This window comes from Pipistrellus kuhlii, unplaced genomic scaffold, assembly GCF_014108245.1.
Source record: "Pipistrellus kuhlii isolate mPipKuh1 unplaced genomic scaffold, mPipKuh1.p scaffold_m20_p_4, whole genome shotgun sequence".
Classification (NCBI taxonomy): domain Eukaryota; kingdom Metazoa; phylum Chordata; class Mammalia; order Chiroptera; family Vespertilionidae; genus Pipistrellus; species Pipistrellus kuhlii.
In genome coordinates, this window is record NW_023425540.1 from 22,035,684 (window position 1) to 22,061,527 (window position 25,844).

A 25,844-nucleotide genomic window follows, 5' to 3' on the forward strand; every position below is an offset into this window, starting at 1 on the left:
GGTTTTTATATATATAGAAGATCCTGCCCTAGCCAGTTTGGCTCAGTGGATAGAACATTGACCTGCAGACTGAAAGGTCCCAGGTTCACTTTTGGTCAACGGCACATGCCTGGGTTGTGGGCCTGATTCGCAGTTGGGGGTGTGCAAAAGGCAGTCAATCAATGATTCTCTCTCATCATTAATGTTTCTGTCTCTCCCTCTCCTTTCCTCTTTGAAATAAATAATCCCCCCGCAAATATGATGTTAAAAAAATGCATATTACATCAGATGTTTGCAAATAGCTCTAATGTATTTGAAAGTTGTACTTAACTTGTTTCTCAAATGTCTAAGTGTTTCTTCATTAAAAAGAAAATAAAGAACTACAAATCATGCTTGCAGCTTTGAGGGTGTGGTTTAAGAAAGCCCCTGTGGAACTCCAGTCAAGCATCTTAAGAAAGCAGACTTGTCCTCTCTCGGGTCCTCGTTTCCAAGATGACCAAGAAAAGAAGGAATAACGGTCGTGCCAAAAAAGGCCGAGGCCATGTGCAGCCTATTCGTTGCACCAACTGCGCCCAGTGCGTGCCCAAGGACAAGGCCATTAAGAAGTTTGTCATTTGAAACATAGTGGAGGCCGCGGCCGTCAGGGACATCTCCGAAGCCAGTGTCTTCGACGCCTATGTGCTTCCCAAGCTGTATGTGAAGCTGCACTACTGTGTGAGCTGCGCCATTCACAGCAAGGTAGTCCGGAATCGGTCTCGTGAAGCCCGGAAGGACTGAACACCCCCGCCCCGATTCAGGCCTGCGAGTGCTGCCCCACGACCTCCACCAAAGCCCATGTAAGAAGCTAAGTCTTTAAAGAGCGAAGAAAAGTTCTCTGGGGAAAATAAATGGAAGCTGTATTTCAAAAAAAAAAAAAAAAAAAAAAAAAAGAAAGCAGACTTGGCTCTGCATTAACAAACTGGCTGCACTGAAAATTTACCATAAGCACACTGTAGAAAATTTCAGGAAACCATATACTGGCAGCCATGGGGAGAAGTTAGCTATTATTTCACATGAGTGTAAAAATTTACACAGAATCCTTTGAAGTCATTTAGTCGATAGAAAAAATAGTCTAGGCAAATAAAAAGACTTACTATAGATAAAAACAGGTTTATAAGATATTATCAAGAATAATAGCCAAAACCGGTTTGGCTCAGTGGATAGAGCATCAGCCTGCGGACTGAAAGGTCCCAGGTTCGATTCCGGTCAAGGGCATGTACCTTGGTTGCAGGCACATCCCCAGTAGGGGTATGCAAGAGGCAGCTGATCAATGTTTCTCTCTCATAGATGTTTCTAACTCTCTTTCTACTTTCCTCTCTGTAAACAAATCAATAAAATATATATTTTTTTAAAAAAATAATCCCTAAAATGGAGCCTCCAGGATACCAAAATCCACACTAGAAAAGATTTTAAGGATTCCTTTAAGATTAGCTGCTGAGATAATATCCTGACTGCCCACAACAGTTTTCCCTTCTCTGACTCACATCTAAAATAAGAAACCAAGAAGTTAATTCTCCAAAATATCAGAGAAACTGAGCTCTTAATCATTTACTTCTTCAAAGACAGAAGTAATGTATTATTACAACAGCTTTTAAGTGCATGGGGGCAGACCTCTGATGTAAATACTCAACTCGCCACAGCAATGCAGAAGCAGCCAGAAGCTTGTGAATGGATGGGCGTGGCTGTGAGCTTGTGAATAGATGGGCTGTGTTCCAATAAAACACTACAAACCACAAGGGAGTGGTGGGTTACATTTGGCCAGCAGGCCATAGATTGTTGAGTTCTGTTGTAATGTAATTAAACAAACCAAAAGAAAACAACAACAAAAAACCCCCCACATCTATGGTAAGATAATACATAGAATGAAGCAAGGCTGCTTACCTGGCCAGGAGACTCATGCAAATGCACCTGTAAATATTCCGGTGGTAAAGCAGGAATATTCAGAGAGGCCTGGGAAAGTGGGGGTATTGAATGGGTAAGTGAGGACTCAAGTTCTGCTATCAAAGCACTTGACTGGTCTCTGTTCACTGCATTTTGTTCCAAAACCTCAGAATCCTTTCTTCCTGAGTCATCTAATCTGAGGAGTTCAACTTGTGATTCGATGTGTATTAATTCTGGTTTCACAGGGTCCATCCTCTGGGAGGCAGTTGATGCTGTTGTGAGAGTCACACTCATCTGTTCTATTCCTTTCCTTGACACAAAATGCTTTGTGAGGGCAGCCCAGAGCCCGTCAATCCACGGCTCAACGACAAGTTCTAAACTGGATTGTTGTAAAAAAAAAAAAAAAAGGAAAAAGAAACAAATACCTGAGTTATCCATTTAAATACATAAGAATTGCCCTACCAGGTGTGGCTCAGTTAGTTGTAGTGTCTTCCCGTACACCAAAAGGGTGGCAGGTTCAATTTCAGGTCAGAGCACACACCCAGGTTTTGAGTTTGATCCCCAATTGGGGTGCGTGCAGGAGGTAACCAATGGTTTCTCTCCCTCTCTTTCTCCCGTTTTCTCTCTGGAATCAATAAAAGATAAAAATAACAAAAACATAAGAATGGGTAATGGCAGTGTCTGTTCATTTCACAGAATCCTAGGCAACTGTGAAAAACACTAGGAAGACTATTCAGGATACAAAAATTAATGATGAATGACTAAGTTAAAAGCAGAACAATTATTCTCAGTTCATTAGCACTGAGCTGTAAAAAATATGAGCATGTATAAAAGTTAAAGAACAGAAATGAAGGTATTTTATTTATTTTATTTTTTTAAAAATATATTTTATTGATTTTGTACAGAGAGGGAGAGAGAGGGATAGAGAGTTAGAAACATCGATGAGAGAGAGTCATCAATCAGCTGCCTCTTGCACACCCCTACTGGGGATGTGGCCGCAACCAAGGTACATGCCCCTGACCGGAATCGAACCCGAAACCTTTCAGTCCGCAGACCGACGCTCTACTGCTGAGCCAAAACGGTTTTGGCCAAATGCTAACTCTTTTAACTAAGTAATTGTTCAAATCCTCCATAAGTTCTGAACGATTTTTCTGGTAAAATTTGCAGGGAGGCAGAACACCGGAGGAAAATGCTCATAAGTACATCTGAAATGTGTTGGTCTACCTACTCCTAACGAAGTGTGACTACTCCACAATAACATTCTCCACGTTCCTTGAACAGAGAAGGTATGAGTGAACAGATAAGAATGACTGTGTCAGAACCTTGGAAACATTATTGTCATCTTTAATCACAACTCAAAAGGAGGTACCAATTAAATTCCAATTCATAACACAAAATGACTATTAAGAAAAGGCACATTTTAGACTCTGTATTATTACAGACTCCTGCTAATTTCATTGTATTCATTAGGTGCTCACATAGTACATAGCTCAAAATTTGGTTATACAGTACATTTAACCGTCATGAACCTTTGGAAAAGCAAATTCATAAAATAATGAGTTCAATAATGACAGTTACATTGAAAAAACAGTCTCACAACTCAGAAATATGAAGACAATAATCAGAGAGACAGCAAATGTTCATCAGTGCTTATTACATAGCAGGTACTATTCCAAGAGGACAACCTATATTAATTCTTTTGTCCCCAAAGAACCTTACTCAATATATACCATCATTATTGATTTCACGAAGGAGAACAGAAGCATAAAAAGCTTAAGTGATTTGACCAAGGTTTCAATCATTAAGTGAGGGATCAAGGATTTAAACCAGGTATTTGGACTCCAATCTGCATTCTTAACCCCTTCAATATGGTGGTACATTAAAACAGGTGTTCTCTTGAAAATATTTTAATTTTAGAAAAGAGAAAATTCAAGATAGTTAGGTTGAAAATTTAAGACATGCAACAGAAATATAGGTTTAAACTTTTTTAAAAAAATAAATCTTTATTGTTCAGATTATTACAATTGTTCCTCTTCCCCCCGCCCCCCATAGCTCCCCTCCACCCGGTTCCCATTCCACCCTCTGCCCTTACCTCCCATCCCCCTTGTCCATAGGTGTAGAATTTTTGTCCAGTCTTTTCATGCACCCCCACACCCTTTTCTCTCCAAAAATTGTCCACTCCCTTTCTATGCCCCTGACTCTATTATATTATTTCTTCATCAGATTTTTTTTATTCACTTGATTTTTAGATTCACTTGTTGATAGATATGTATAATATTTGTTGTGCATAACTTTTATTTTTATCTTTTTCTTCTTTTTCCTCTTCTTAAAGAATACCTTTCAGCATTTTATATAATACTGGTTTGGCAGTGATGAACTCCTTTAGCTTTTTCTTAACTGTGAAGTTCTTTATTTGACCTTCAATTCTGAATGATAGCTTTGCTGGGTAGAGAAATCTTGATTGTAGGTTCTTGTTATTCATCCCTTTGAATATTTCTTGCCACTCCCTTCTGGCCTACGTAGTTTCTGTTGAGAAATCAGCTGACAATCGTATGGGTGCTCCATTGTAGGTAACTAACTTTTCCTCTTGCTGCTTTTAAGATTCTTTGTCTTTCACTCTTGGTATTTTAATTATGATGTGTCTTGCTGTGGTCCTCTTTGGATTCCTTTTGTTTGAGGTTCTGTGTGCTCTCTGGACTTGTAAGTCTATTTCTTTCACCAGGTGGGGAAGTTTTCTGTCATTATTTCTTCAAATAGGTTTTCAGTATCTTGCTTTCTCTCTTCTTCTGATACCCCCATCATTTGGATGTTGATACACTTGGAAGTTGTTCCAGCAGCTCCTTACACTATCTTCATATTTTTGGATTCTTTTTTCTTTCTGTTTTTCCGGTAGGGTGTTTTTTGCTTCTTTGTATTTCAAATCTTGATTCTTGAGTTCCTCTAGTCTGCTATTGGATCTTTGTATATTATTTTTATTTCAGTCAATGTATGTTTAATTTCTAGTGGGTGCTTTTTCATATCCTTGAGGGTCTTGCTAAATTTATTGGCCTTTTCTAGAAAATTCTTAAGAAACCTTATAACTTTGGTTTTGAACTCTATATCCAGTTGTTTGCTTTCCTCCATTTCTTTCATTTGTGACCTGTTTCTTTGTCCCCACATTTTGGCTGCTTCCCTGAGTAGATAGAGTGGCTTTGTGTGTTTGGTGTCCTATAAGGCCGAGTGGCTAAGCCTCTCCAGTTACCTGAGATGGACACTCTTGGTGCACCCCTTTGTGGACTGTGTGCACAGTCTTGTTGTAGTTAAGCCTTGATTGTTGTTGGTATTACTAGGAGGAAATGACCTCTAGGCAAATTGGCTGTGAGGATCAGCTGTGTCTACGATGGGGGAATTTCAGTGCTGGAGACACCCTAATGAGACAAGACTTGCTTCAGTGGGGCTTTGGTGCTCACCGAGTCTGTCCCCAAAGTGTGTCCTTTATGAATTGAGGAGTTGTAATCTGGATGGTCCCACTCTGACCCCTGGGTACCCTGTCTCTTGGATCTCCAAGGAGGTGCAAATTTAGCCTCTGCCTGAGGCCACCCAGCAGGAGCTACGGAAAGATCTGTAGATTCTTCTTCTTTGTTTGGGTTTCGAAGGTGCCCAGATGAGGCCCAGCTGTGAAGCAATGCAAGCTGCTGTGGGGCCTTGGGCCTTCTTTTGGATGTTCTGGGTCTCACTGACTCAGCTGCAGTTTGTTAGATAAGTTTAGAATTCAAAGGACTAGGCAATTCATATGCAAAAGCCTCTGTGCTCACCATGGATGGGGTGAAGTCTCAGGGCAGAGCAAACAGCAACCGTTTCCCGTCAGCCCTGCCCTAAGAGGCCCCTGAGTCTCAATCTCCCGTAGTAATCATTGCAAGCACCTTGAGAGAAAACCACCCTCAAGTTTCACCAGCTTCTAGACAGTCCAGTTTCTCCTTGTATGAGTCTGGGTCCCCAGAGTCTCACCTAGAACTGTAGTTCAGAGCAGATGGGAGCTTTTGTCTCCCTCCTGAGAAAGTCAGCCGTGTACTCGGTTGCCAGCCCTCTCTGCGCGTGCGCCTCTGTACCTCTGCCTTCCATAGCTCCTGTGAGTCTCCGTGTGCTTTTCTCTTTCCTTTAGAATTTCTACTCAGCCAGCCTTCTTGTGGTTCTGAATGATGTCCATTTTGTCTTTTAATTGTAATTTTGAAATTTTGTGTGAGGCAGCAGTTTATGTGTTTACCTATGCCGCCATATTGGTTTCTCTCCTAGATTAAAAATGTTTAATGCCTGATCCAATAAATGATCAGAGAAACCAAAAGCATTTGAAAAGAAGTAAAATATGGACACAATAAAAGGCTAAGGAACTATATAAGGAGTTAGAAATTAAACAGCTCACATAAGGCAAAAAACATTTAATGTCAACAAAATTCTGGAAGAAAGCCCAATATGTATAAAGGGACAAAACTAAAAAGTAACATGCAAGGAAATGTGGTAGAGCTTTGTCACCATCAAAAACATGTGCACTGGGGACATGGAGAAGATCTACAACAGTAGAGCTGCAGGCAGACCACCACAGCTGCAGGCAGTGATGGACATGAAGGGGGAGTTAAGTGGAATAAAAGTGTATCTAACACCCTCATACAAGGTTGTAACATGCAAAAAAGCAAGACATTGGCTGAACTTGACATTATTCATAAGCATAAATCTAGTGAGAATTAATTTAATGTATGCACCTGATAGAAAAAAATTAAGTGTGTGTCCTTTTACCTGACTAAAATAGTTAAAGGTTAAATGACAGAATGAGTTATAAGACCACCAACATCTATCAGATCTTTAAATACACTGTAAGAGGATTTAAAGGGTGGCAATAGGGTGGAACACTGAGTTGTAAAAGCAAAAGTAAATAGAAGTAATGAAATTGAAAATTGTATTTCTGGTGGGCATTAAGATGTAAAGGAGAGAGTGACAAGAACATAGCCTGCAGCGAAGGCCTGGACCTGCGTTCCCTATTAGTGATGCATGGCCTCACATCCATGTAAGAGGTCCCTTGCTGAGTTACTCTCCTGTGTGCAATCAGAGAAAGGCATACATATAGGATATTTAAGTTCCTAAACAAATTGCTGACTTTTACAAATTCCTACACATTTTAGACAAAGGTAACTGTACTGGGACATCTTTTGTAATTTCACCCATTAGCAGATACTTAGAAGGATGAGGCACTTAAATTCGCTACCTTTCATCATGTACAATCGGGGTTCCTGGAAATGACAGGAGTGCACTGCTCTTACCCCACACAATCATCCGCATGTCCAGTGTCATAGAAATGCCGGGCACCCAGCTCCTGAAGCCGCTTGTCAATCACCTTCCCCCCATTACAGAAGTACGTGTATTCTGAATCACCCAGACCTAAAGAGCCCAAATAGGTTATCAGTGCACAATAAGCTTTAGTTAAAGAAGATATATACAAATATTTCAAACAATTCCATTCATTCCTTTTGATGGAGAAGATATACTTTTATTATTTTTTCTTTGAGTAATACTAAATATGAAATAATTTTCTTTTATTTTATAATGTAGAAGTACCAGACAAATATTTTTTGGCCACTGTTAAAAATATTTGTTAACAACTAATATTTTTTGGCCACTGTTAACAGAAAAATTTTTTCATTCTTTTTTCCATCAATTGGTGTAAAAATATGAAAATCTTAAAACAAGAATTAGGTTTAAAAAACATACAATATTTACAGACTTTTCCGATTTGGTGCAGGGTCTGCAAACTATAGCCTGTGGGCAAAATACGCCTCTCTTTTTTTGGTAAATATAATTTCACTGCACCTAGTCAAATATATTTGTTCACATACTGTAATTGCAGCTTTCAAGCTTCCACAGCAGAGTTGAGTAGCTGTTACAGAGACCACATGGCCTGCGTGAAAAGCCTAAAATACCCATCTGGGCCTTTACAGGGTTTACTGACCCCTAACCTTGAGCATACAAGGTACATCTACAATGTAAACAATCACTGGCCACGTTTCTGTTGGATAAACTTAAAATTGTTTCTATGTTTCCTGGTATGAAAATGGGCTAACATATTCAGGCTTGGTTGCAAATTTCAAAGTAACAGCTTAAATGTTTCAGTTTTTTAATCATGTCTATGTACTTTCCAAACAAAAATAGGATCCGTTTATGAGTCTAAGATAAATTATAACATATGGAAGATACATTCAGATACTAGAATTAAAGCCACTAATGACAACACAGCGAGCAGGATATATATAGTACATACCTAATAACCCATACCGCAGGTGAGCAAAGAAATCACCTGGCAGCGTCTTGTCCTGTATTTTCTTCACGAATTTGCGTGCTGTGTCAGGTGGGTCTCCAGTGCCCGTGGTAGAAACCACCACCACAAGAGGTGCTGTTTCAGTTTTTAGATCATACTACAAAACAAGAATGTCATGTCAGTCCTATTGTTATGTGTAGTTTTGACTTAAAATCAGCTTAGTTTCCTGTCTTGAACCTGCCAGCAGTATTGCCTATGGCAGGGGTCCTCAAACTTTTTAAAGTGGGGGCCAGATCACGGTCCCTCAGAGAGCTGGAGGGCCGGACTATATGAACTATTGGGCCGGCAACTAAGTAATTGCGGGTATCAAACATATATGGCTTCAGTTGAATTTTTAGGTTTGCAGACGTAGTACAAATGTAAAACACATTTTGTTATTTGATAGTTGGCTATTCAGCTGTTAATCAGTAAAAAAAGTTTTTTGATCTGTTTTGTAGTTTTCGTTTGGCGTTCGTTGAAAAATGGAAAATCAAAAGGAACATTTTCGTCATATTTTGCTTTTTTATTTCCGCAAAGGGAAAAACGCATCGCAAGCTCATAAAAAGTTATGTGCCGTTTATGGTGACGAAGCCTTAAATTAACAGGGGTCTTCAAACTACGGTCCGCGGGCCACATGCGGCCCGCAGAGGAGTCTGATCCGGCCCGCCAGGTTTTTTGGGCAGTGAGCGCAGCCGAGGTGTTACAGTAGGAATTAGTACCTCGGCTGCGCTCACTGCCCAAAAAACCTGGCGGGCCGGATCAGACTCCTCTGCGGGCCGCATGTGGCCCGCGGGCCGTAGTTTGAAGACCCCTGGCCTATGGCATAAGGGCAGAGAGGCACGCAGAGCATTTTCAACTTGGGAAGGAAGGCAAATTGTTACTCTTGACTATCAGGGCACTCGGCCATCACTCCCGCAGTGTCCCAGAGAGCTGAGAACATTAGCAGCGATAAACTGGAATCAGTGGTGTTTCCAAGTCTTAAAATCAAGCTTCTTCATTCAGATGTTCACCTAAATGTAAATATTTCAAAAAGAGCACTGCACTGTTTCTATTTATGATTGTATGAGCTCTACTGCTAACAAATGGCATCTATTGTAGTTTGGCTCAAATTCGCTTTACTTTTCATGCTGATTTAATAGATAAAAAATTGATCTAACATTTTATAGGAAAGTCAACGCTCATTGGGCACTTCACAAGTTATATATTAAACTCTACACAGTCTGTTAAAGTAACTTCAGCTTGAAAAGGACTCACATGATCTAGGAAATAGAGAGCTATCTGTTTAAATTTGGATCAAGAACTGGAGAAGCGAGAAGAAAAAAAATTGGAGAAACAATTCAGCTGAGAAGATGTTACTAATTTGATATTGAAAAACACTAACTACTCACCTAACTTTCAGATAGCTGCAGACCTAGGTGGTGAGGTGACCCAAGGGGCCAAGTCAGGATTAGTTATATGATGACCTTATTTTTGTAAGATTCAAACTGTGGCACCCATAATGTAAACTTACTTTGAAGTTACTACAGAATTACAAAACCTGCCCATTAGTGGTGTCTTCCAGGACACTCCCTGTGAGTGACTACACCAGGAGTCACCTTGGCCCTTGAATTGAGTTCATAATTCTTTTGAACCAGACGTGTGGGGAAAAAAAACAGAGGAAGCTGTGAACTTGAGTGTGGGTGTACTAGCAGGGCAGTTTTTGAAGTACTGAACTGAATTTGACTGCCAGTGGCTAAGGCTTCAGCTTGTGCTTATATGAAAGCCCCTGCTAGTTGCTACGACCTGGATTACACAAAACAGTAAAATCTGGAGGTCTCAAGAGAACTAACTGTTAAGAACGTAGATCTGTTAAGTTGTTATGGATCCTACTAGAGGACAAATGCTCAAAATTCGTGCAAGAGTAGGGGCCTTCTTTCCCTTGGCTGCCGCCACTGGCTTCCCTCTGGCACCTGGGACCCAGGCTTCCCTGGCTTTTGTCCAGAAAGTCATCTGAAAGAACGTCAGGTCTAATTAGTATATTACGCTTTTATTATGATAGATGGCAGAGACTGAAAGAATGCACAATTAGTTCCTGACCTAAAGAAGCAGAGTCTTCTCCTGATCTTTACACTCCTGCTTTAAATTTTATTTCACAAAAGAATTAAGTACCCCTTCACTTGGAGGAACTCTGACACAAATGATAAGGTCTTTATTTTGGAGAAAAACAAATGGGGCCCTGAGATTCATGAAGTGGAAAGCACACATATCCATGGGAACCCATGCATCTCATTGTTCTCAGAGCCATCCCATGAGATAAACAAGGCAAAAACTACTGCTTCCATGTTGGTTGAGTACATACTTGTTTCAGTTTTTGAGACAGTTTAGTCTAATTCAAATGGATACTTAAGTGTAAAATAAAAAAGAAAAGCTGGTAGGAATCTTAAAACTCTTGATAAAATAATAACTTCTGAGTATTTAAGAAAAAAGGATGAAGTCCTATTTTATTGTTTTACATCACTCCCAACCAAAATATCTTCAAAGCATAAAACAGTAAAAACCGTAAGAATAACAGCTCTTACTTTATCTGACTCACTGATGCAGTGAAGATCTGCAGAAAATCCATGGGCAGCTGCCTTTTCACATATTTCTTCTGCTATGGCCTTTGCCTGTCCTTGCTGCGTAGCATAGAGTAACAAAAACCTTCTCATCTCCTCCAGGCATACGCTACAGCTGGAGTAGCTACACTGAAAATGAAACAGAGAAAAGAGGATTTTCTTTTTAACAAAGTAGTAACAAACTGCAGGTATTAATTCTCCCTCATAATCTTCAAAAAAAAGATTCCAACAATATCCACACAAAATACGAAATACACTTCTCTGAATCTGTTTGTTAGCACTAATTCTCAAAGCGTCATAAAAAAGAGAATTTATCAAACCAAGGAGACTAGAAGAATGAAGCTCTAATTCCATGTTTCAGAAATCATTCTGGGGTCAGACAACTTGGGCTTCAACCCAGGGTCAGTCACACAGCAGAAGAGTTGGCAAGCCTCACAATGGATCTGTGCCTCAGCTCTCTCACCCTCTAAATGGGGGTCACCACAGAAAAGTCTACTGACAAAGAGAAACAAAGCACCGAGCAATCGCTGAGACACAGCAGTGCTCAATAAATCAGACTCCTCTTTTCTTTCTCTTTTACCAGTAAAAAGGGGAAAAGTAAAACTTTTAAAATTAAAATTGTAGGAGTGATGGGCAAAGGGCCTAAATACACACTTCTCTAAAGAGGACGTACAGATGGTCAATGGACATATGAAAACATGCTCAAGTCACTGATCATCAGAGACATGCAAATTAAAACGACAGTGAGGGATCACCTCACATCTGTCAGAATGGCTACCATCAACAAATCAACAAATGACAAGTGCTGGCGAGGATGTGGAGAAAAGAGAACCCTAGTGCACTGCTGGTGGGAATGCAGACTGGTGCAACCATTACAGAAAACAGTATGGAGTTTCCTCAAAAACTTAAATATGGAACTGCCATTTTTATGCACATTCCTTTATTCCATCATTTGACCCAGTGATCCCACTTCTGGAATATATCCTAAGAAAACAGAAACACCAATCAGAAAGAATGTATGCACCCCTATGTTCATAGCAGCACAATTTACAGTAGCTAAGATATGGAAACAGACTAAATGACCATCAGCAGGTGAATGGATAAAAAAGCTGTGGTACATTTATACCATGGAATCCCGTATAGCAGTAAAAAAGAAGAATCTCTTACCCTTTGAGACAGCATGGAGGGACCTGGAGAGTATCATACTAAGTGAACTAAGCCAGTCAGAGAAAGACAAGTATCACATGATTGCACTCATATGTGGAATCTAAGTAATAAAATAAACGGATGACTGAGTAGATCCAGAATCATGGAAGCGTGGAACAGAGTATGGGATCTCGGAGGGAAGGTGGGAGGTAATCAACCAAAAACCTTGTATGCATATATGCATAACCCATGGACACAGAAAATAGGGGGATGAAAGCCTCTGTGTGTGTGTGGGGGGGGGGGGGGGAAGGCATAGGGGACTGGAGGGAGGTCAATGGGGAAAAAAAGGGGACATATGTTATACTTTCAACAAATAAGAATTATTTTAAAAAATTGTAGGAGTCTGGGTTCCTTCTGCTAATTAAACTAGTAATGAACTTAATAAAAGTGTTTTATTATTTAATCCAATATCAAATATAGGTAAGTGCATGTGTATCTGTACTTAAATATGGATTGATGGAAGGCAAATACTTCTAATCCAGTCGATAGTTTTACTAGTTCACGTCTTTCCTGAAGAGAAACCAGTAATAAAATAAAGGACACGCACAGACTTCTCCTCAATCTTATTCAATCTCTACAACGGGGGCACGGTCAATTAGTAGGGGAAAAAAGTTAAACTGAAACCCAAATCAAAACCTTTTTGATGAATGAACCACCAACAGTTTTATGCTCTTCTGGCCAAATTAAGCAACAAAGACATAAAAATAAATAAGTAAATAAAAGAATTGTGCTAGGGAACATGTTAATAGCCACGGAATATGCTTAGGGAACAGAACACACCTGGCATACAGCGGGTGCTCAATGAATTAACAGAATAAAGGAACGCTCGTGAATGAGTGCATATGAGGACACTGCACATTCAGGGCTCACTACCTGAGAAAGTGACAGGACCCACGCTCTTTATTTCAGCTAACCACCTGCAACCTTTCCTGGGGGCCGCGCACGGGTGTAGGCGCTTCAGAGAACAGACAGAACCTCTTCGTCCTCCACCCGCCTTGTACTGGTCCCCGCATTTCTCCGAGGCGGTTCCCTGGCACCTGCAAAGCAAGGCCAGGCGGAGGAGCGGTGAGCAGGACAGCTCAGCCTGCCGGGTCCACGCTCCGAACACGCCTGAGACTCCACCGCGCCCCCACAGTGCCCTTTAACCCAGGCTATAAAGGCGTTCAGAATAAAGACGCCGATCCCACAGGGGTGCACAGCCACCTGCGGGACCAGCTCCTCCCGTGCACACGCCGGGTGACCGCCCGGCCCCGGCCGCGCAGCCCGAGTTGCAGCCCAGCGGGGCCAGGCTTCAGACGGACCAGCGCGCGCCCTTCTCCCGATCAGGGGTCAGGGTTGGAACGCCCTGGGTTGGACGCGGAAGCCCTTACCCTCGCCGACCCGGAACCGCCTCCCCATCGGCCAGTGCTGGGTGTATGGTCCAAAACGGGGTGCAGCGACCACAGGTACTCACGAGGGCCCAGCCGGGGACGCCCGGGGAGAGCGTGGCTCCGCCGTCCTGGCTCCAGCGCCTGCGCACACAGTGGCGGCGCGCGCTCGTCGTCCAAACCAATGCGCGCGGAGAGCTCGGGAGGAGCTGGGCCAATCACAGTGCGCCGGGCTTGGGGGGGTGTGGCTTTCTGTCCTCGCGCATGCGCCAGACAGCTCGGGTCCTCCAAGGCGTGCGAAGTGAAGGCCGACCTGCCAGAGCTGCTCCGACTCCGACGAGCTGAGCTGAGCTCGGTAGGTGTCCGCGCGGGTGCAGGGCTTGGTTTTTAAGCCCCGTGTCCTTGCTGAGACTCCGGTGCTGCACTGGCCTTCTCAGGCCGCCGCGCCCGGCCGGTGCTGGAGCGCAGGTCCCAGGGTCGCCGGGTTTGCGGGCGCCAGGCTCCGGGGTCCTTTTATTCCGGGAGGACACGGCACCCGTCCCCTCTTGCCCGGCACATTCGTTTTCTTAAATCTCACAGCGGGGTGGTTAGATCTGGACTGGCCTCCCATCTGCCCATCTTCTCCCCTTATTGACTTGCATGGTTGTACTTTTTTATTATTATTATTCATTTGTTTGTTTGCCGTTTGCCAGCCTAGACCATGTTCTTCCTCAGTCCTAGATTACAGGGGCAACCAAAACCGCGGGAGCTTTTAAGCACCTTTTAAAAAATCTTTGCAATACGTTGATCTATAGGAGTTTTGGCCACTTGACCCATTGCTTTTTTTTTCATCTTTGAACAATGCAGGCATTAGGGGCACCGACACTCTGCTCGCCCCGCCCCCTCATTGATTGGAAAATCCGGTATAACTTTTGACTCACCCAAAACTTCATTGTCGTGGGCCCTCCGCATCCGGAGATTCCCAGCTCTGACGAAAAACATTTTACCAGACCCAATTCCTTCCATCCACCAACTTATAGGACGTGTGTTTATGTATAGACTTTGACTCCATCCGGGCTTTGCCACTTACGGTACTATCTGTGTAAACTGGATACAGTTACTTCTTTGTGATGATGAACGTGCTTAATTTTTAGAAAATATATTTTAGTGATTTTTTACAGAGAGGAAGAGAGAGGGATAGAGAGTTAGAAACATCCATGAGAGAGAATCATAGATCAGCTGCCTCTTGCACACCCCCTACTGGGGATGTGCCTGCAACCAAGGTATATGCCCTTGACCAGAATAGAACCTGGGACCCTTCAGTCCGCAGGCTGCCGCTCTATCCACTGAGCCAAACCAGTATCTGCGAACGTGCTTAATTTATTGTGCTGTCAAGAGCACGAAAAGCACAACAGTACCAGGCAAATTACTAGATGACAGCCGGTTTTCTAAGTGGCACTGCTCTTCTGGTACTTAGGTTTTGCTGGGAAATGTTTATTAATCACTTACTTGGGGTACTCTTCCTTAGTTCCATAAGTATTGATGTTGAATGAGGCATGTTCTCAATATATTTGACCATTTTTTTTATTCCTATATTTAGTTACAAATCAAGAGTTGAGAATCCGATGGCATGGCTTTATTCACCTTGCGGAGGAATCTTTGTCATTTCTCTGATTTTCGGATAAATGGAGCTCTGGGTGCTCTGAAAAATCAACCTGTACATCATGTTCACAAGGCAATCAGGGGACATTTGTACCCATGGTTCTTCTGTTCACTACAACCTGGGCCTTTCAGGGTCAGGTTCCATCATGCCTGCTGTAAAAAGTTCCATTCAGAAAACGGAAATGACCTGCGTCCAGTTGGTGAGCCAGTGTTCCCTCCAGTTCAGGATTGGGACAGTTTTGAACAAAATCTCGAGCACATGGACGAACAGGTTTTTTACAGGAGACTGAACAACTGCACTTCACCAGAAGAGGTGCTGGGTTTCATAAGCACACTGCAAACGTTGCCTGATAGGATGGCAGCCGGAGCCTTACAACGGATTTGCGAATTGGGAGAAAAAGATGGTGATGAAAGGCTGCCAAAGGAAATAATAGACAATCCCGTCTTTCAAGCTTTATGTGTTCAGTTTGAACAGGAACCCTCCAATCTGTCAAACACCGGTTTGGTGACTGCTTTGCAAGCTTTGACTCTGTTGTGTGTGGATCCCCAAAGTAGTTTGTTACTGACCCTGGTGGCAGAATGCCAACATCGGGTCAAAACGGGCGGCCTGGAAGTCCACAGTCTTTGTGTTCTTGCGGAAAGTCTGCTTAAACTAGAAGGTCCAGGTTGTGCCACCCTAGACCTGATTATAAATCAACTGCAGCGTGAAAAATTGGAAGATTTTACCCCTGAGGATATTGTGGCCCTTTATAGGATACTGCAGGCGTGTCCTGAAAAGGTGGACCAACACCAGACATTTCTAAATAAGATAAACAGCTTTTCTCTGTCAATAGTGTACACTCTGAGTCCTAAATCAATAAGCCAAATGCTCACTGCCCTCGTGGTTCTCGATCAAACTCACGCACTTCCTCTGGTTATAAAATTGGCTAAATATGTGGTGAGGCATATCCCTCATTTCACTGATAAAGAGTTTGGAAAAGTCTTAGAGGCTTTCATATACTTTGGGCACCATGACCGGTTTTTTATAACAGCCCTGGAGCAGCACGTAGTGTCGCTGTGTCTCACTTTGGACCCCAAGATTGTCAGCAAAGTCATGGAGTACTGCAACAGAAAACGGATCCTTTCAAAACCCATCTTGAATGCAGTGGCAGAGATGTTTGTTTGCCATTCCGAAAAATTTTCCCCTAGTCAGATTTCTGAGTTGATCGAACCATTTGGGAAACTCAATTATTTGCCACCAAATGCCTCTGCTTTATTTAGAAAGCTAGAAGATATATTATTCACTCATTTCAACTCTTTTCCTCCCAAAACGCTATTGAGACTTCTTCATTCGTGTTCGCTTATTGAATGCCATCCAGTCAACTTCATGGGGAAAATATTCAGTCCTTATTTTCTTCAAAAGCTGCAGGGTGAGTTGGTTATAACTTCTGGGAGTGGAAAAAAATAACCTTTGAACTTAATGGTGTTTTCAAGTCACCTTTGTAACTTTTACATTGAGCAATGAGCAATGCTTCACTTTTTCCCCGCCATAATAAACTAAAGAGGACATCTGATGTTGTAGATGGCAGCGTAAATGCAGAATTAAAGCATGCTAGAACATTGCCCATCGAGTGAGAATACAGTTTCCAGTAAACAAACTGCTTCCCTAGCTGAGAAACAGTGTTCTAGGGGGCTGCGGTAATGGAACTGGTAAAAGTCACAGCAACATGTTTGAATTTTTGTGAAAGAGAACTGGAGAGAAAAAAAATTTTTTTTGCGAGAATAGTATCTTAATTGAAGGGCACCAGATATGTCAACAATATCAATTTCCAAAAACTTCCACTAATTTGACTAACATTTTGTCCCTCTTTTATATTCTCTAGTTAGGAGCTTCAATTCTTGGAAGCTAAAATGAGATTGCATTGATGGCAAGCAAGAAGGCATAAAGGCATAATTAATTGCAACATGTTCTTTTCATAGTGTCATTTAAGAGTAACTATTGGAGTAAATAAATGAACATTTTATATTCTTAATCTTTTCTCTCATTACATATATCAAAATTCAAGTTTAACTATGACTAAGGTGCTTTTTATTTCAGGTGAGGAATCATATTTGGACAGACTGAGCCTAGCACAACTGACCCAGCTTTTGTTAACCTCCATCCTCGAATGCCCTTTCTATAAGGTAAAAGCATGAGCTGTGCTTTATTTCTCTATGGTAGGGGTGTCGAACTCAATCAGAGAAGGGGCCAAAATCTAAAATCCAGCCTAAATCGAGGGCCGAATGGTTTACTGAACAGTCATAAACTATCATTGTGATGGAAACACAGCGGAGTGCAGTGATGACAGCATGGTGCGGGCCACATTGCAAGTCCTGGCGGGACGGATTTGGCCCGCGGGCCTTGTGTTTGACACATGTGCTCTATGGGGGCAGTTTTCTTTAGTTCCCTCTCCCCAGCCATCTAACATTTTTGTTTAGTTACTTCTCTTATGATCTGTCTCAACCTCATTAAAAAGTAGAACTTTCATTCATTTGGAGTTAGTGGCCACCAGATAGCCTTTTCTTTGATAAATCTACCCCACTATTGTTTTCTTGTCCTTGAAGGACCTATTTCCTGGTGTGTAAGATTCCTTGGAAGATGCTGTAGGGTTAGATTAATAGTACTCAGAGAGCCATGCTGAGGGTGTTAGCCTCATAGCAGTGTGTCTCTGGACTGAACACATCCTAAATCATCCTGGGTACATTTTTAAGTGAAGGCTGTCATCTGATGCAGTTAGGTGGAGGTGGAGTTTGTGTGTTTCATCAAGTACTCTGGAGTGGGGGGGGTAACCACATCTCCCCCATTTCTATTGTATTGTGACATTAGTCCCTTTAATTTTTCATTCGACTCTGAAAAATAGTATCATCACATTTTTAAATTGTATTTTAATGAGCAATAAGGAAGTTGAGCATAGTTTCAAGTGTATTGGTCATTTACATTTGCTGTGAATTGCCTTTTTACCCCGTAACTCATATTTCTATTGGGTTTATTTTTTTCCCATCAGAGTCACTGTAAAACAGATTTTAGCTATTATGTGTGTTGTACAGAATTTCTTCTGGTTTAATTCTTAGTTTTTTAATTTAATGTTTATGATGCCTTACTGAATAGAAAGTTTTAAGCTTTCTATAGTCAAATATATCCCATCTTTTATGGCTTCTAGGTTTCCTATCCTGCTTAAAAATATTTCATCACTCATAAGCTAATATCAATGTTTTACTAACTTTCTTTTTCTTTTATTATTATTTTAAACATATTTTTATTGATTTCAGAGAGGAAAGGAGAGGGAGAAAGAGCTAGAAATATGAATGATGAGAGAGAGTCATTGATTGGCTGCTTCTTGCATGCCTCCTATTGGGGATTGAGCCCACAACCAGGGCATGTGCTCTAGACCGAAATCAAACCTAGGACCCTTCAGTCTGCAGGCTGATGCTCTATTATCTGAGCCAAACTGGCTAGGGCTTCTAAATTTTTATATCTGGTTGGTCTTATATCTTATTTTTCTTTCTCATATTTGCATATACAATTTGTAGGGTCCAAAACTTCTTCCTAAATATCAAGTGAAATCATTTCTTACTCCATGCTGCTCCCTGGAGACACCTGTGGATTTTCATCTTTATAAATATGTGATGTTTGGATTGATAGACCTTTTGGGAGCAAGATCGTATTTTGCTTCAAAAGTGTTAACACCCTATTATTACACAATAGGTGAGTAATAGAGGGTTTTGTTGATTACTAACCTTCAGCCTTAATTCTCATTTGCAATATTTGCAACTTAGTAGCCATAGGAGGTCTGGAAATACAAATGGACTTGCCCTTCCCTAAAGGTGAAGTAGAACCAGGGTGTGCAGTAGGGCTGAGTCAAGACTGCCTGGGGTTGAGTCCCCGCGTGTTAGCCACATACAGCAGGCTGTCTTTGGGGAGAGTTTTTAACCTTTTCTGCTTGCTGCTTTCTGTAAAATGGGAGAATAGTGACTTCTTAGACTTGTTTAAGGATTCTATGAAATAATGCGAGAATTACAGTAAGTGTTCAGACATCGTTAGCTGCTGTTGTACGCTAGGCCAGTGCTGTCCAGTAGAGTGGCCACTTACATATAAAATAATTAAAATTTAAAAAAATTTCCAAGTTCAGCTCCTCGTCACATTAGCCACACTTCCAAGTGTCCAGTAGCCACAGGTAGCTCATGGCTGCCATATTGGACAACAGAGATATAAGTGTTTCCATCATCATGAAAGTGTTGGACAGCACTGACCAGACACTCCAAGTCCTTCTGCCCTTACAAATTTGTAAAGATTAATGATGAAAAAAAATCAACTCAAAGAGAACAGTGTTTTACGGCTCTCACATTTCATTGTCCTCCGGTATGGGCTCCTTTTTAGAAAAGGTAGAGCATCAGTGGGAAGGAAGGGGAGCCTGTCAATTCTCTGGGACCACGTGTTGGGGTGCAGGATGCTTTACTCCCCTGGTGGCTATGGGTGCTCCAGTGAAGAAAGGTTCATTGTGCATAGGTGTCTAGCATTGCTTAACTTAAAGGATTTTCTTCACTGGATTGAAGGAGTCAGTTGTGTGAGTGATTCTTGTTATCCCCCAATAACTTGAGAACCCACTCCTTGTTTTTGTGTAGTGAGTGTTCTTAGTTTCAGGCTGATTTGGTTGATTATAGACCCGGTTAAGTTAAAAATCTCACCATTGTCTGGTGTGGTTATTACTTTGCAGCCTTCAGCCAGTTGGTAAATGCAGTGTGGAAGAATGCAAACAGACGAGGAGGCAAGGAAGATAGTGTTTGTGAGGGTATCACACGAAGGATTTTTCCTTTCTTCTCTCACCAGATGTTGAAATTAAATTAGATGAAGAAGGATTTGTATTACCATTTACATTTCATGAAGACGTACATAAAAGGTAAGAAAACTTTAGTCGTTAATGTTACTTGCTGAGGATAAACAAGGATTGTCTTCTTAGAAAGTGAAATGAATAAACATTCTGGTAATTAAAACTACTTTGCAGCATACCAGTTTTGGAAAATACTTGTAACATTATATGAACCTCAATTGAGTGTTTTCTTGACAGATTAAAGGATAACAGATTCATTATTTACTTGAAACTAGGAATAAGCAAATCCCAAATAAAGTCTGGCAACTAAAAATATGTAAATATATTGGGTTGTTTTAAAAATTGACACTCTCTCTCTGATTTTTCAGGGTAGCACTATGTATTGATGGTCCAAAAAGATTTTGTTTGAATAGCAAACACTTACTGGGAAAGGAAGCTATTAAACAAAGACACCTACGCTTACTTGGTTATCAGGTCGTTCAGGTATGCTTGCGTCTTTTTACCCCCAAAGCAATGTCTACTTTAGATTTGCTTTTTCCAGGTTACTAAGTGGTCTTTCAGCCCACTTATATTAAGGTCGAGAGCATTTTATTTTATTGAATTTATTGGGGGGACATTGGTTAATGAAATTATAGGTTTTAAGTGTACAGTTCTATAATACATCCTCTGTATGTTTTATTGGGTATTCAGTTAAAAAATTATTGGAATGTCTTAATTTCCACCTGATTTTATGAATAAAAATGGACAAGATAGCCCATTAAAACCAGTATCCTCATTACCACTTAATGTTTAAGGCCTTACTTGTATTTACATCATAAATCTTGGCAGAAGGTCTCATGTGAGGAGCCACAATGAGTTGACGTGGAGCTTCTCTAACTCTCTAAGCCAGTGGTCGGCAAGCAACGGCTCTCGAACCACATGTGGCTCTTTGGCCCCTTGAGTGTTGCTCTTCCACAAAATACCACATGCAGGCGCGCACGTACAGTGCGATTTAAACTTGTGGCCCATGCACAGAAGTTGATTTTCGGCCTGGACGAATCTATTTTGAAGAACTGGCATTAGAACACTCAAGGGGCTTAAGAACCCCATGTGGCTCCCAAGCCGCAGTTTGCTGATCACTACTCTATGCTGTCCACCATTCTGCCCTCTGCTTTCCTGTCTGGTTACTCTTTTCCTCTCCATTTTTCTACATTCTCAGATTAATTTTCCTAAAACTAATCGTGTCAGTGTGTGTCCAGAGCCTTTATGTTTATTGCTTATTGCTTAGGTGATAAAGTCAAAGCTCCTGGGTGTCTCAACATCCCAGGCCCTCTGCTCTGGGAGCAGTCCCGAGCTGGCAGCCAGGTGCTCTGCTCTGAGCTCAGGGGCTGCCCCCCGACCCTCCCTCAGCCGCCTCCGTTCTCTCTGGCCTTCCTCCCTATGTCCAGCTGCTTCCACCACCACACTGGTCTCCCACTCTGAGTGTCTGTGGTCATTCATCAGCTCCCAGGTCAAGTCCACCTTTCACCCTATTCTGACAATACCAGAGCCCAGATTTTCTTTGTATGCTCTGCTTTGTATTTACTGAACCTAGGTGCTGTTGTAGGCACTGGGGCTACAGGATGGATAAGCTAGTGTGATCTTTGCTCTCTAGGAGCTTATATTTTGCTGTAGAGGAGGACGAGAAACAAATAACCAAAAAAAACCAAGGGAGTTTCAGATTGTGAAGGATTATGACAAATTTTATTTTCCTCCCTTTACAGATCCCCTATTATGATATTGAAACTCTAAAATCAAAACTTGAATTGGTGGAATATTTACAAAGGAAACTATTTTCTCAAAATGCTGGCATTTGTTGGTAAGGAGACGGAATACTGACTTCAGAACTCATATCGTGAAAGAACTTGTGTTTTCATGGGACTCAATATAAGAAAAAGAATATGATTTGTGAAACAGCTCTTTCTTTATGGACTGATGATCTGGAAATGGTCTGTAGTTTTACTTATATGATGTATATAATTATTGGTGATAAATTTAAAATTAATTTTAATTTAATATAATTATAAATACTTTTATAAATAAACAATCAAGTATAATAAAGTATGTAAAGAATAAATTGTTATTAAGTCTTCTGCCTTGTAATAGCTATCTGCTAACTGAAAATATGCTCTTTAGAGATCTTAGTTTCCTCTTTTAACAAAAGTAAGGAAAAAAATTTTTATCTCTCTGGTTCTTTTATATTTTCTTAGAGGAAATAATATATGGTAAGGAGGAGGAGTGAGAAAAACAGGTTGAAATGAGAATCGCTAGTTAATAAATATAAATCCATAGAGTCCTTTGATTATAAACATAATAATAGAATTATGTAGAAATAATTCTTTAGTTAGTAAGAAAATACATTTATATGGGAGCTTTTATCTTTTTTAAAAGTTAAGTTTTAAAGACTTGAAATAACTATTAGGGTTTTGGGGAGGAGGCAGGCCTTCCACAAACTGTAGAGTTGGACATAGGTCCTTCCATCAGCTAGATTTTCAACCTTGAGCAAGGAGACAACCGCTCTTTCTCCCTCACTCACTGTGCTGATGGACTCACTGTGCTGAGCCTGTGCAGTGTGTGTCTCAGGGTTGTGTGAATGAGGTGCTTCTCCCCTTTCATGGGTGAATGGACCAGCTCAGAGAGGATGACTGTCGGCTTTAGCATTTCATGCCTCACAAGTGGTGAGTGAGATTTAAAGCTCGTCTCGAGAAGCAACATACTTTAGTGGCTAAGAGTTCTAGCGTCACCACTTGCTAAGGGAGTGAATTGAGCCTGTTTCCTCAGGGGTGCTCATAAACAATAAGGGGGCTGTGAATAGTTTCCAGAACTGCCACAACCAAGAACCATAAACTGGGTGGCTTGAAACAACCCACATTTATGTCCTCAGAGTTCTTGGGACGCAAGTCCACAATCAAGGTGTCTGCAGGGCCATGTGCCCTCGACGCCTCTAGAACAGTGGTTGCCAACCTTTTGGACCTCACAGGCCACCAGTTGGCAACCACTGCTCCAAAGGTTTCCTTAAACCAAAAGTTTCCTTTCAGCATTCCTTGGTTTGTGGCGGCATCTCTCCAATTTTTGCCTCCATGTCCACATGGCTGTCTTCCCTGTGGGTGTGTGGGTGTGTGTGTATGTGTGTGTGTGTTTGTCTTACCAGCCTTATGGGATTAGAACCCACCCTAAAGACCTCATCTCAATTAAATCTGCAAAGACCCTATGTCCAAATAAGGTCACATTTACAGGTAGTGGGGATTAGGACTTCAATATAGCTTTTTTTGGAGGGTGAAGGGGGAATTCAATTCAACCTGTAACAGGTTGAAATGAGAATTGCTAGTTAATAAATATAAATCCATAGAAAGCTAAAATAAGCACAGTCTATGTTGGCTAGTGCAATTGGTCTGAAATTTCACCCCATCATACCCTATACTTCACTTTTCCCTTTTGAGTCAGTTTATCTTCAGAATAGCAAGTGGAGACAAAATAAAGCTCTAAGATCATTCTTTAAGGTTTATGCCTCTGAATACAGAGCAGGGAGACATGGAAGCAAATGGAGATTGAGCAGGACAGAGGTGCTGTGGATTCTGATATGTCCGTGCACACAGGTAACCTTGTCACTCCCTTTCTAGGCCAACCTCACTGCACTGCCTCTCCCCCTCATGACTAAGCTCATCCTTGGGTATGATACAACCCTGAACTGTGAAGTAAACACCTTACAGTTTAAAGAGGGCACAGAGGTGATCACAGTCTGTTATATTCTATATACTGTAATAAAACCTTAATATGCAAATCAACCAAATGGTGGAACGACCAGTCACTATGATGCACACTGACCACCAGGGGGCTGATGCTCAACGCAGGAGCTGCTGTCTGATGATCAGTGTGCTCCCACAGGTGGAGCGACACTCAGCCAAAAGCTGGGCTCACAGCTTCTTCCATCTCCACAGTGGCACTAACGACCCTTTCTACTGGGCACAGGCGGGGCTGAAGGACTCCCAAGCCCCCAGTGCACAAATGTCGTGCACTGAGTCTCTAGTATAAATGATAAGAAGGAAAGCACAACCTAATATGTTCTTCCACCTTTTCAATTTATCTAACTCCCTCTCATCCATCATGACCTTTTTTACTGGCTGATCTAATTGGAATCAGATACTCCTTTCTCTGCCCTTCCTGTTACATCCTCTGTTGAACCTTTGCTCCTTTGGGCTCTCCCCTACTGACTTCCTTCATTCAACAAACATTCACTAAGCGCTGACAATGCTGGGCGCCCAGTAACTGCTGGAGCTCCAGAAGGAAGCAGATAAGAGCCCTGTTTGAGGGGTTAGGAGTTGGGGAGGTAAATAAGTGAGCAGATGATGGCAGTGATGAGCCAGCGGGCACTCCTGAAGCATGAGCAAGATTCTGGGAATGCAGAAGGCCAGGCCTGCCTGAGGCTTCTTGGTGAGATTGGTGAGCTGAGTTCCAGAAGGAAGCAGGGCGGGTCCATGTGGGGGAAGAGCATTTCAGGCATTAGTGGCCAGAGCACCCAGTGCAAAGCACACAGTCCAGTCATAGGGAAGGAGGCAAGACCTTATTGGCACTATTTGATTTAAAACAAATTTTCATCCTGAAAATGTGTGTGTGTATATATTATAAATAATAATTTAGGCCCAGCCAGGTGTAACTCAGCGATTGAGCATCAACCCAGGAACCAAGAGGTCACCGGTTCGATTCCCGGTCAGGGCATATGTGCAGGTTGCGGGCTCCATCCCCAGTGGGGGGTGTGCAGGAGGCAGCCAATAAATGATTCTTTCTCATCATTGATGTTTCTATCTCTCCTTCCTCTCGGAAATAAATAAAAATATATTTTAAAAAATAATAATTTAGGCTAATAAATAAGATTTCTGATTTTTCCCAGTGGCTTGAGTTTATCAAGGTCTGTCAAATGATAAAGCCAAGTCCTTATAAACTGAATTCTCATGTCGCTGAATTTTAATGTCCACCTATCCCAGCAAAAGTGATGTGATTGTGCTTGTTGAAAATACATATCTAGCTCTGGCCATTGTGGCTCAGTTGGTTGTTTTCCCACGCACCAAGAGGTTGCTGGTTTGATTCCAGTCAGGGCACATGCCCGAATTGTGGACTTGATCCTCACTAGGGGGTGTGCAGGAGGCCAGTGATTGATTTCTTTTCCCCCCTCCTCCATCCCTCTCTCTCAAAGCAATAAAAACTTATTTTAAAAAATTACATATCTCATCTTGTAGCTCATGACATTATTCTTTCAAACAAGGTTTCTTTAACCTTGCAATAGTATTCAAGAGTAAAAGCAAAGACAAGTAAATCAGAGAAAGAAAAGTTGTGGAAAAAAATTGTTTTACTTGCAAACAAAAACCCTCGAAGCAGGGATATGTATCCCTAAGCACAATGGTATTTATAATATTTTTCAGGCCTGCCACTAGGGGGCAGCAAATGCAAGGACTTGAACAGCGTGTGTGTGTTTGTGTGTGTGTGTGTGTGTGTGTGTGTGTGTGTGTGTGTGTGTGTGTGAGAGAGAGAGAGAGAGAGAGAGAGAGAGAGAGAGAGAGAGGGAGAAAGGGCGAGCTGGAGAGAGGGAGGGAAGGAGAGGAAGAGAGGGGGGGGGAGGATGAGGGAGGGAGAGGGTAAAGGAGAGGAAAAGGGAGAGAGAGGGAGGTGGTGAGGGAGGAAGCAGGAGCTGTGGAAGGGTACAAGGGTGCAGAGACACTTTTGCCTGAACCAGGCCTAGACAAGAGAGGGTTAATGGTATGCTGAGATGAAGAGATGAAGAGATGCCTGCCCGAGTGGGAGTTCCTTGACTAGGATCATACCTTCTGGGTCTTTCTATGCCTAGGTGCATATGGAGAGTTAATAAACATCTGTTCAATGGACAAAAGAACAGGAAGGAGCAGAATTCAGCATATTTAATAGACTTCTTGGAAAATAAAACAGTTCCCTCTAGAAA

General features: G+C 41.8%; 2 protein-coding genes and 1 pseudogene across 12 annotated transcripts in view; 2 read left to right on the forward strand and 1 right to left on the reverse strand.

The window, feature by feature from the left end:
* MTRR (5-methyltetrahydrofolate-homocysteine methyltransferase reductase) overlaps window positions 1-13,564 on the reverse strand; it is a 40,993-nt gene extending 27,429 nt beyond the window's left edge. For 3 of the 10 annotated variants that reach the window (XR_004982993.2, XM_036410207.2, XM_036410199.2), the window contains exons 1-5: window positions 11,983-12,030; window positions 10,780-10,944; window positions 8,186-8,339; window positions 7,191-7,308; window positions 1,900-2,278 (exon numbers count right to left, since the gene is read on the reverse strand). Coding sequence is in view for 9 of the 10 variants with exons in the window: in XM_036410207.2 (XP_036266100.1) it covers window positions 1,900-2,278; window positions 7,191-7,308; window positions 8,186-8,339; window positions 10,780-10,944; window positions 11,983-11,997 (831 nt within the window). In the remaining variant the exon portion in view is untranslated. Of the gene's footprint in view, window positions 1-1,899; window positions 2,279-7,190; window positions 7,309-8,185; window positions 8,340-10,779; window positions 10,948-11,135; window positions 11,401-11,982; window positions 12,036-13,203; window positions 13,319-13,391 lie in introns of those variants that run through there. The other 7 variants (XM_036410200.2, XM_045571148.1, XM_036410203.2 and 4 more) reach the window with 7 other exon arrangements.
* LOC118703336 lies at window positions 438-881 on the forward strand (annotated as a pseudogene).
* A 56-nt stretch (window positions 13,565-13,620) lies between the features above and the next one.
* On the forward strand, window positions 13,621-21,971 carry FASTKD3 (FAST kinase domains 3). 2 transcript variants are annotated; one of them, XM_036410521.2, is made up of 7 exons: window positions 13,621-13,743; window positions 14,968-16,438; window positions 17,107-17,192; window positions 18,579-18,753; window positions 19,876-19,945; window positions 20,245-20,359; window positions 21,619-21,971. In XM_036410521.2, the coding sequence occupies exons 2-7, from the start codon at window positions 14,998-15,000 to the stop codon at window positions 21,715-21,717; spliced, it is 1,986 nt and encodes a 661-aa protein (XP_036266414.1). In that variant the 5' UTR covers window positions 13,621-13,743; window positions 14,968-14,997; the 3' UTR covers window positions 21,718-21,971. The 2 variants fall into 2 exon arrangements, 1 of the variants encoding a protein (XP_036266414.1); XR_004983060.2 differs by lacking the exon at window positions 21,619-21,971 and having other exon boundaries at window positions 19,763-19,945; window positions 20,245-20,323.
* The last annotated feature ends 3,873 nt before the right edge of the window (window positions 21,972-25,844 follow it).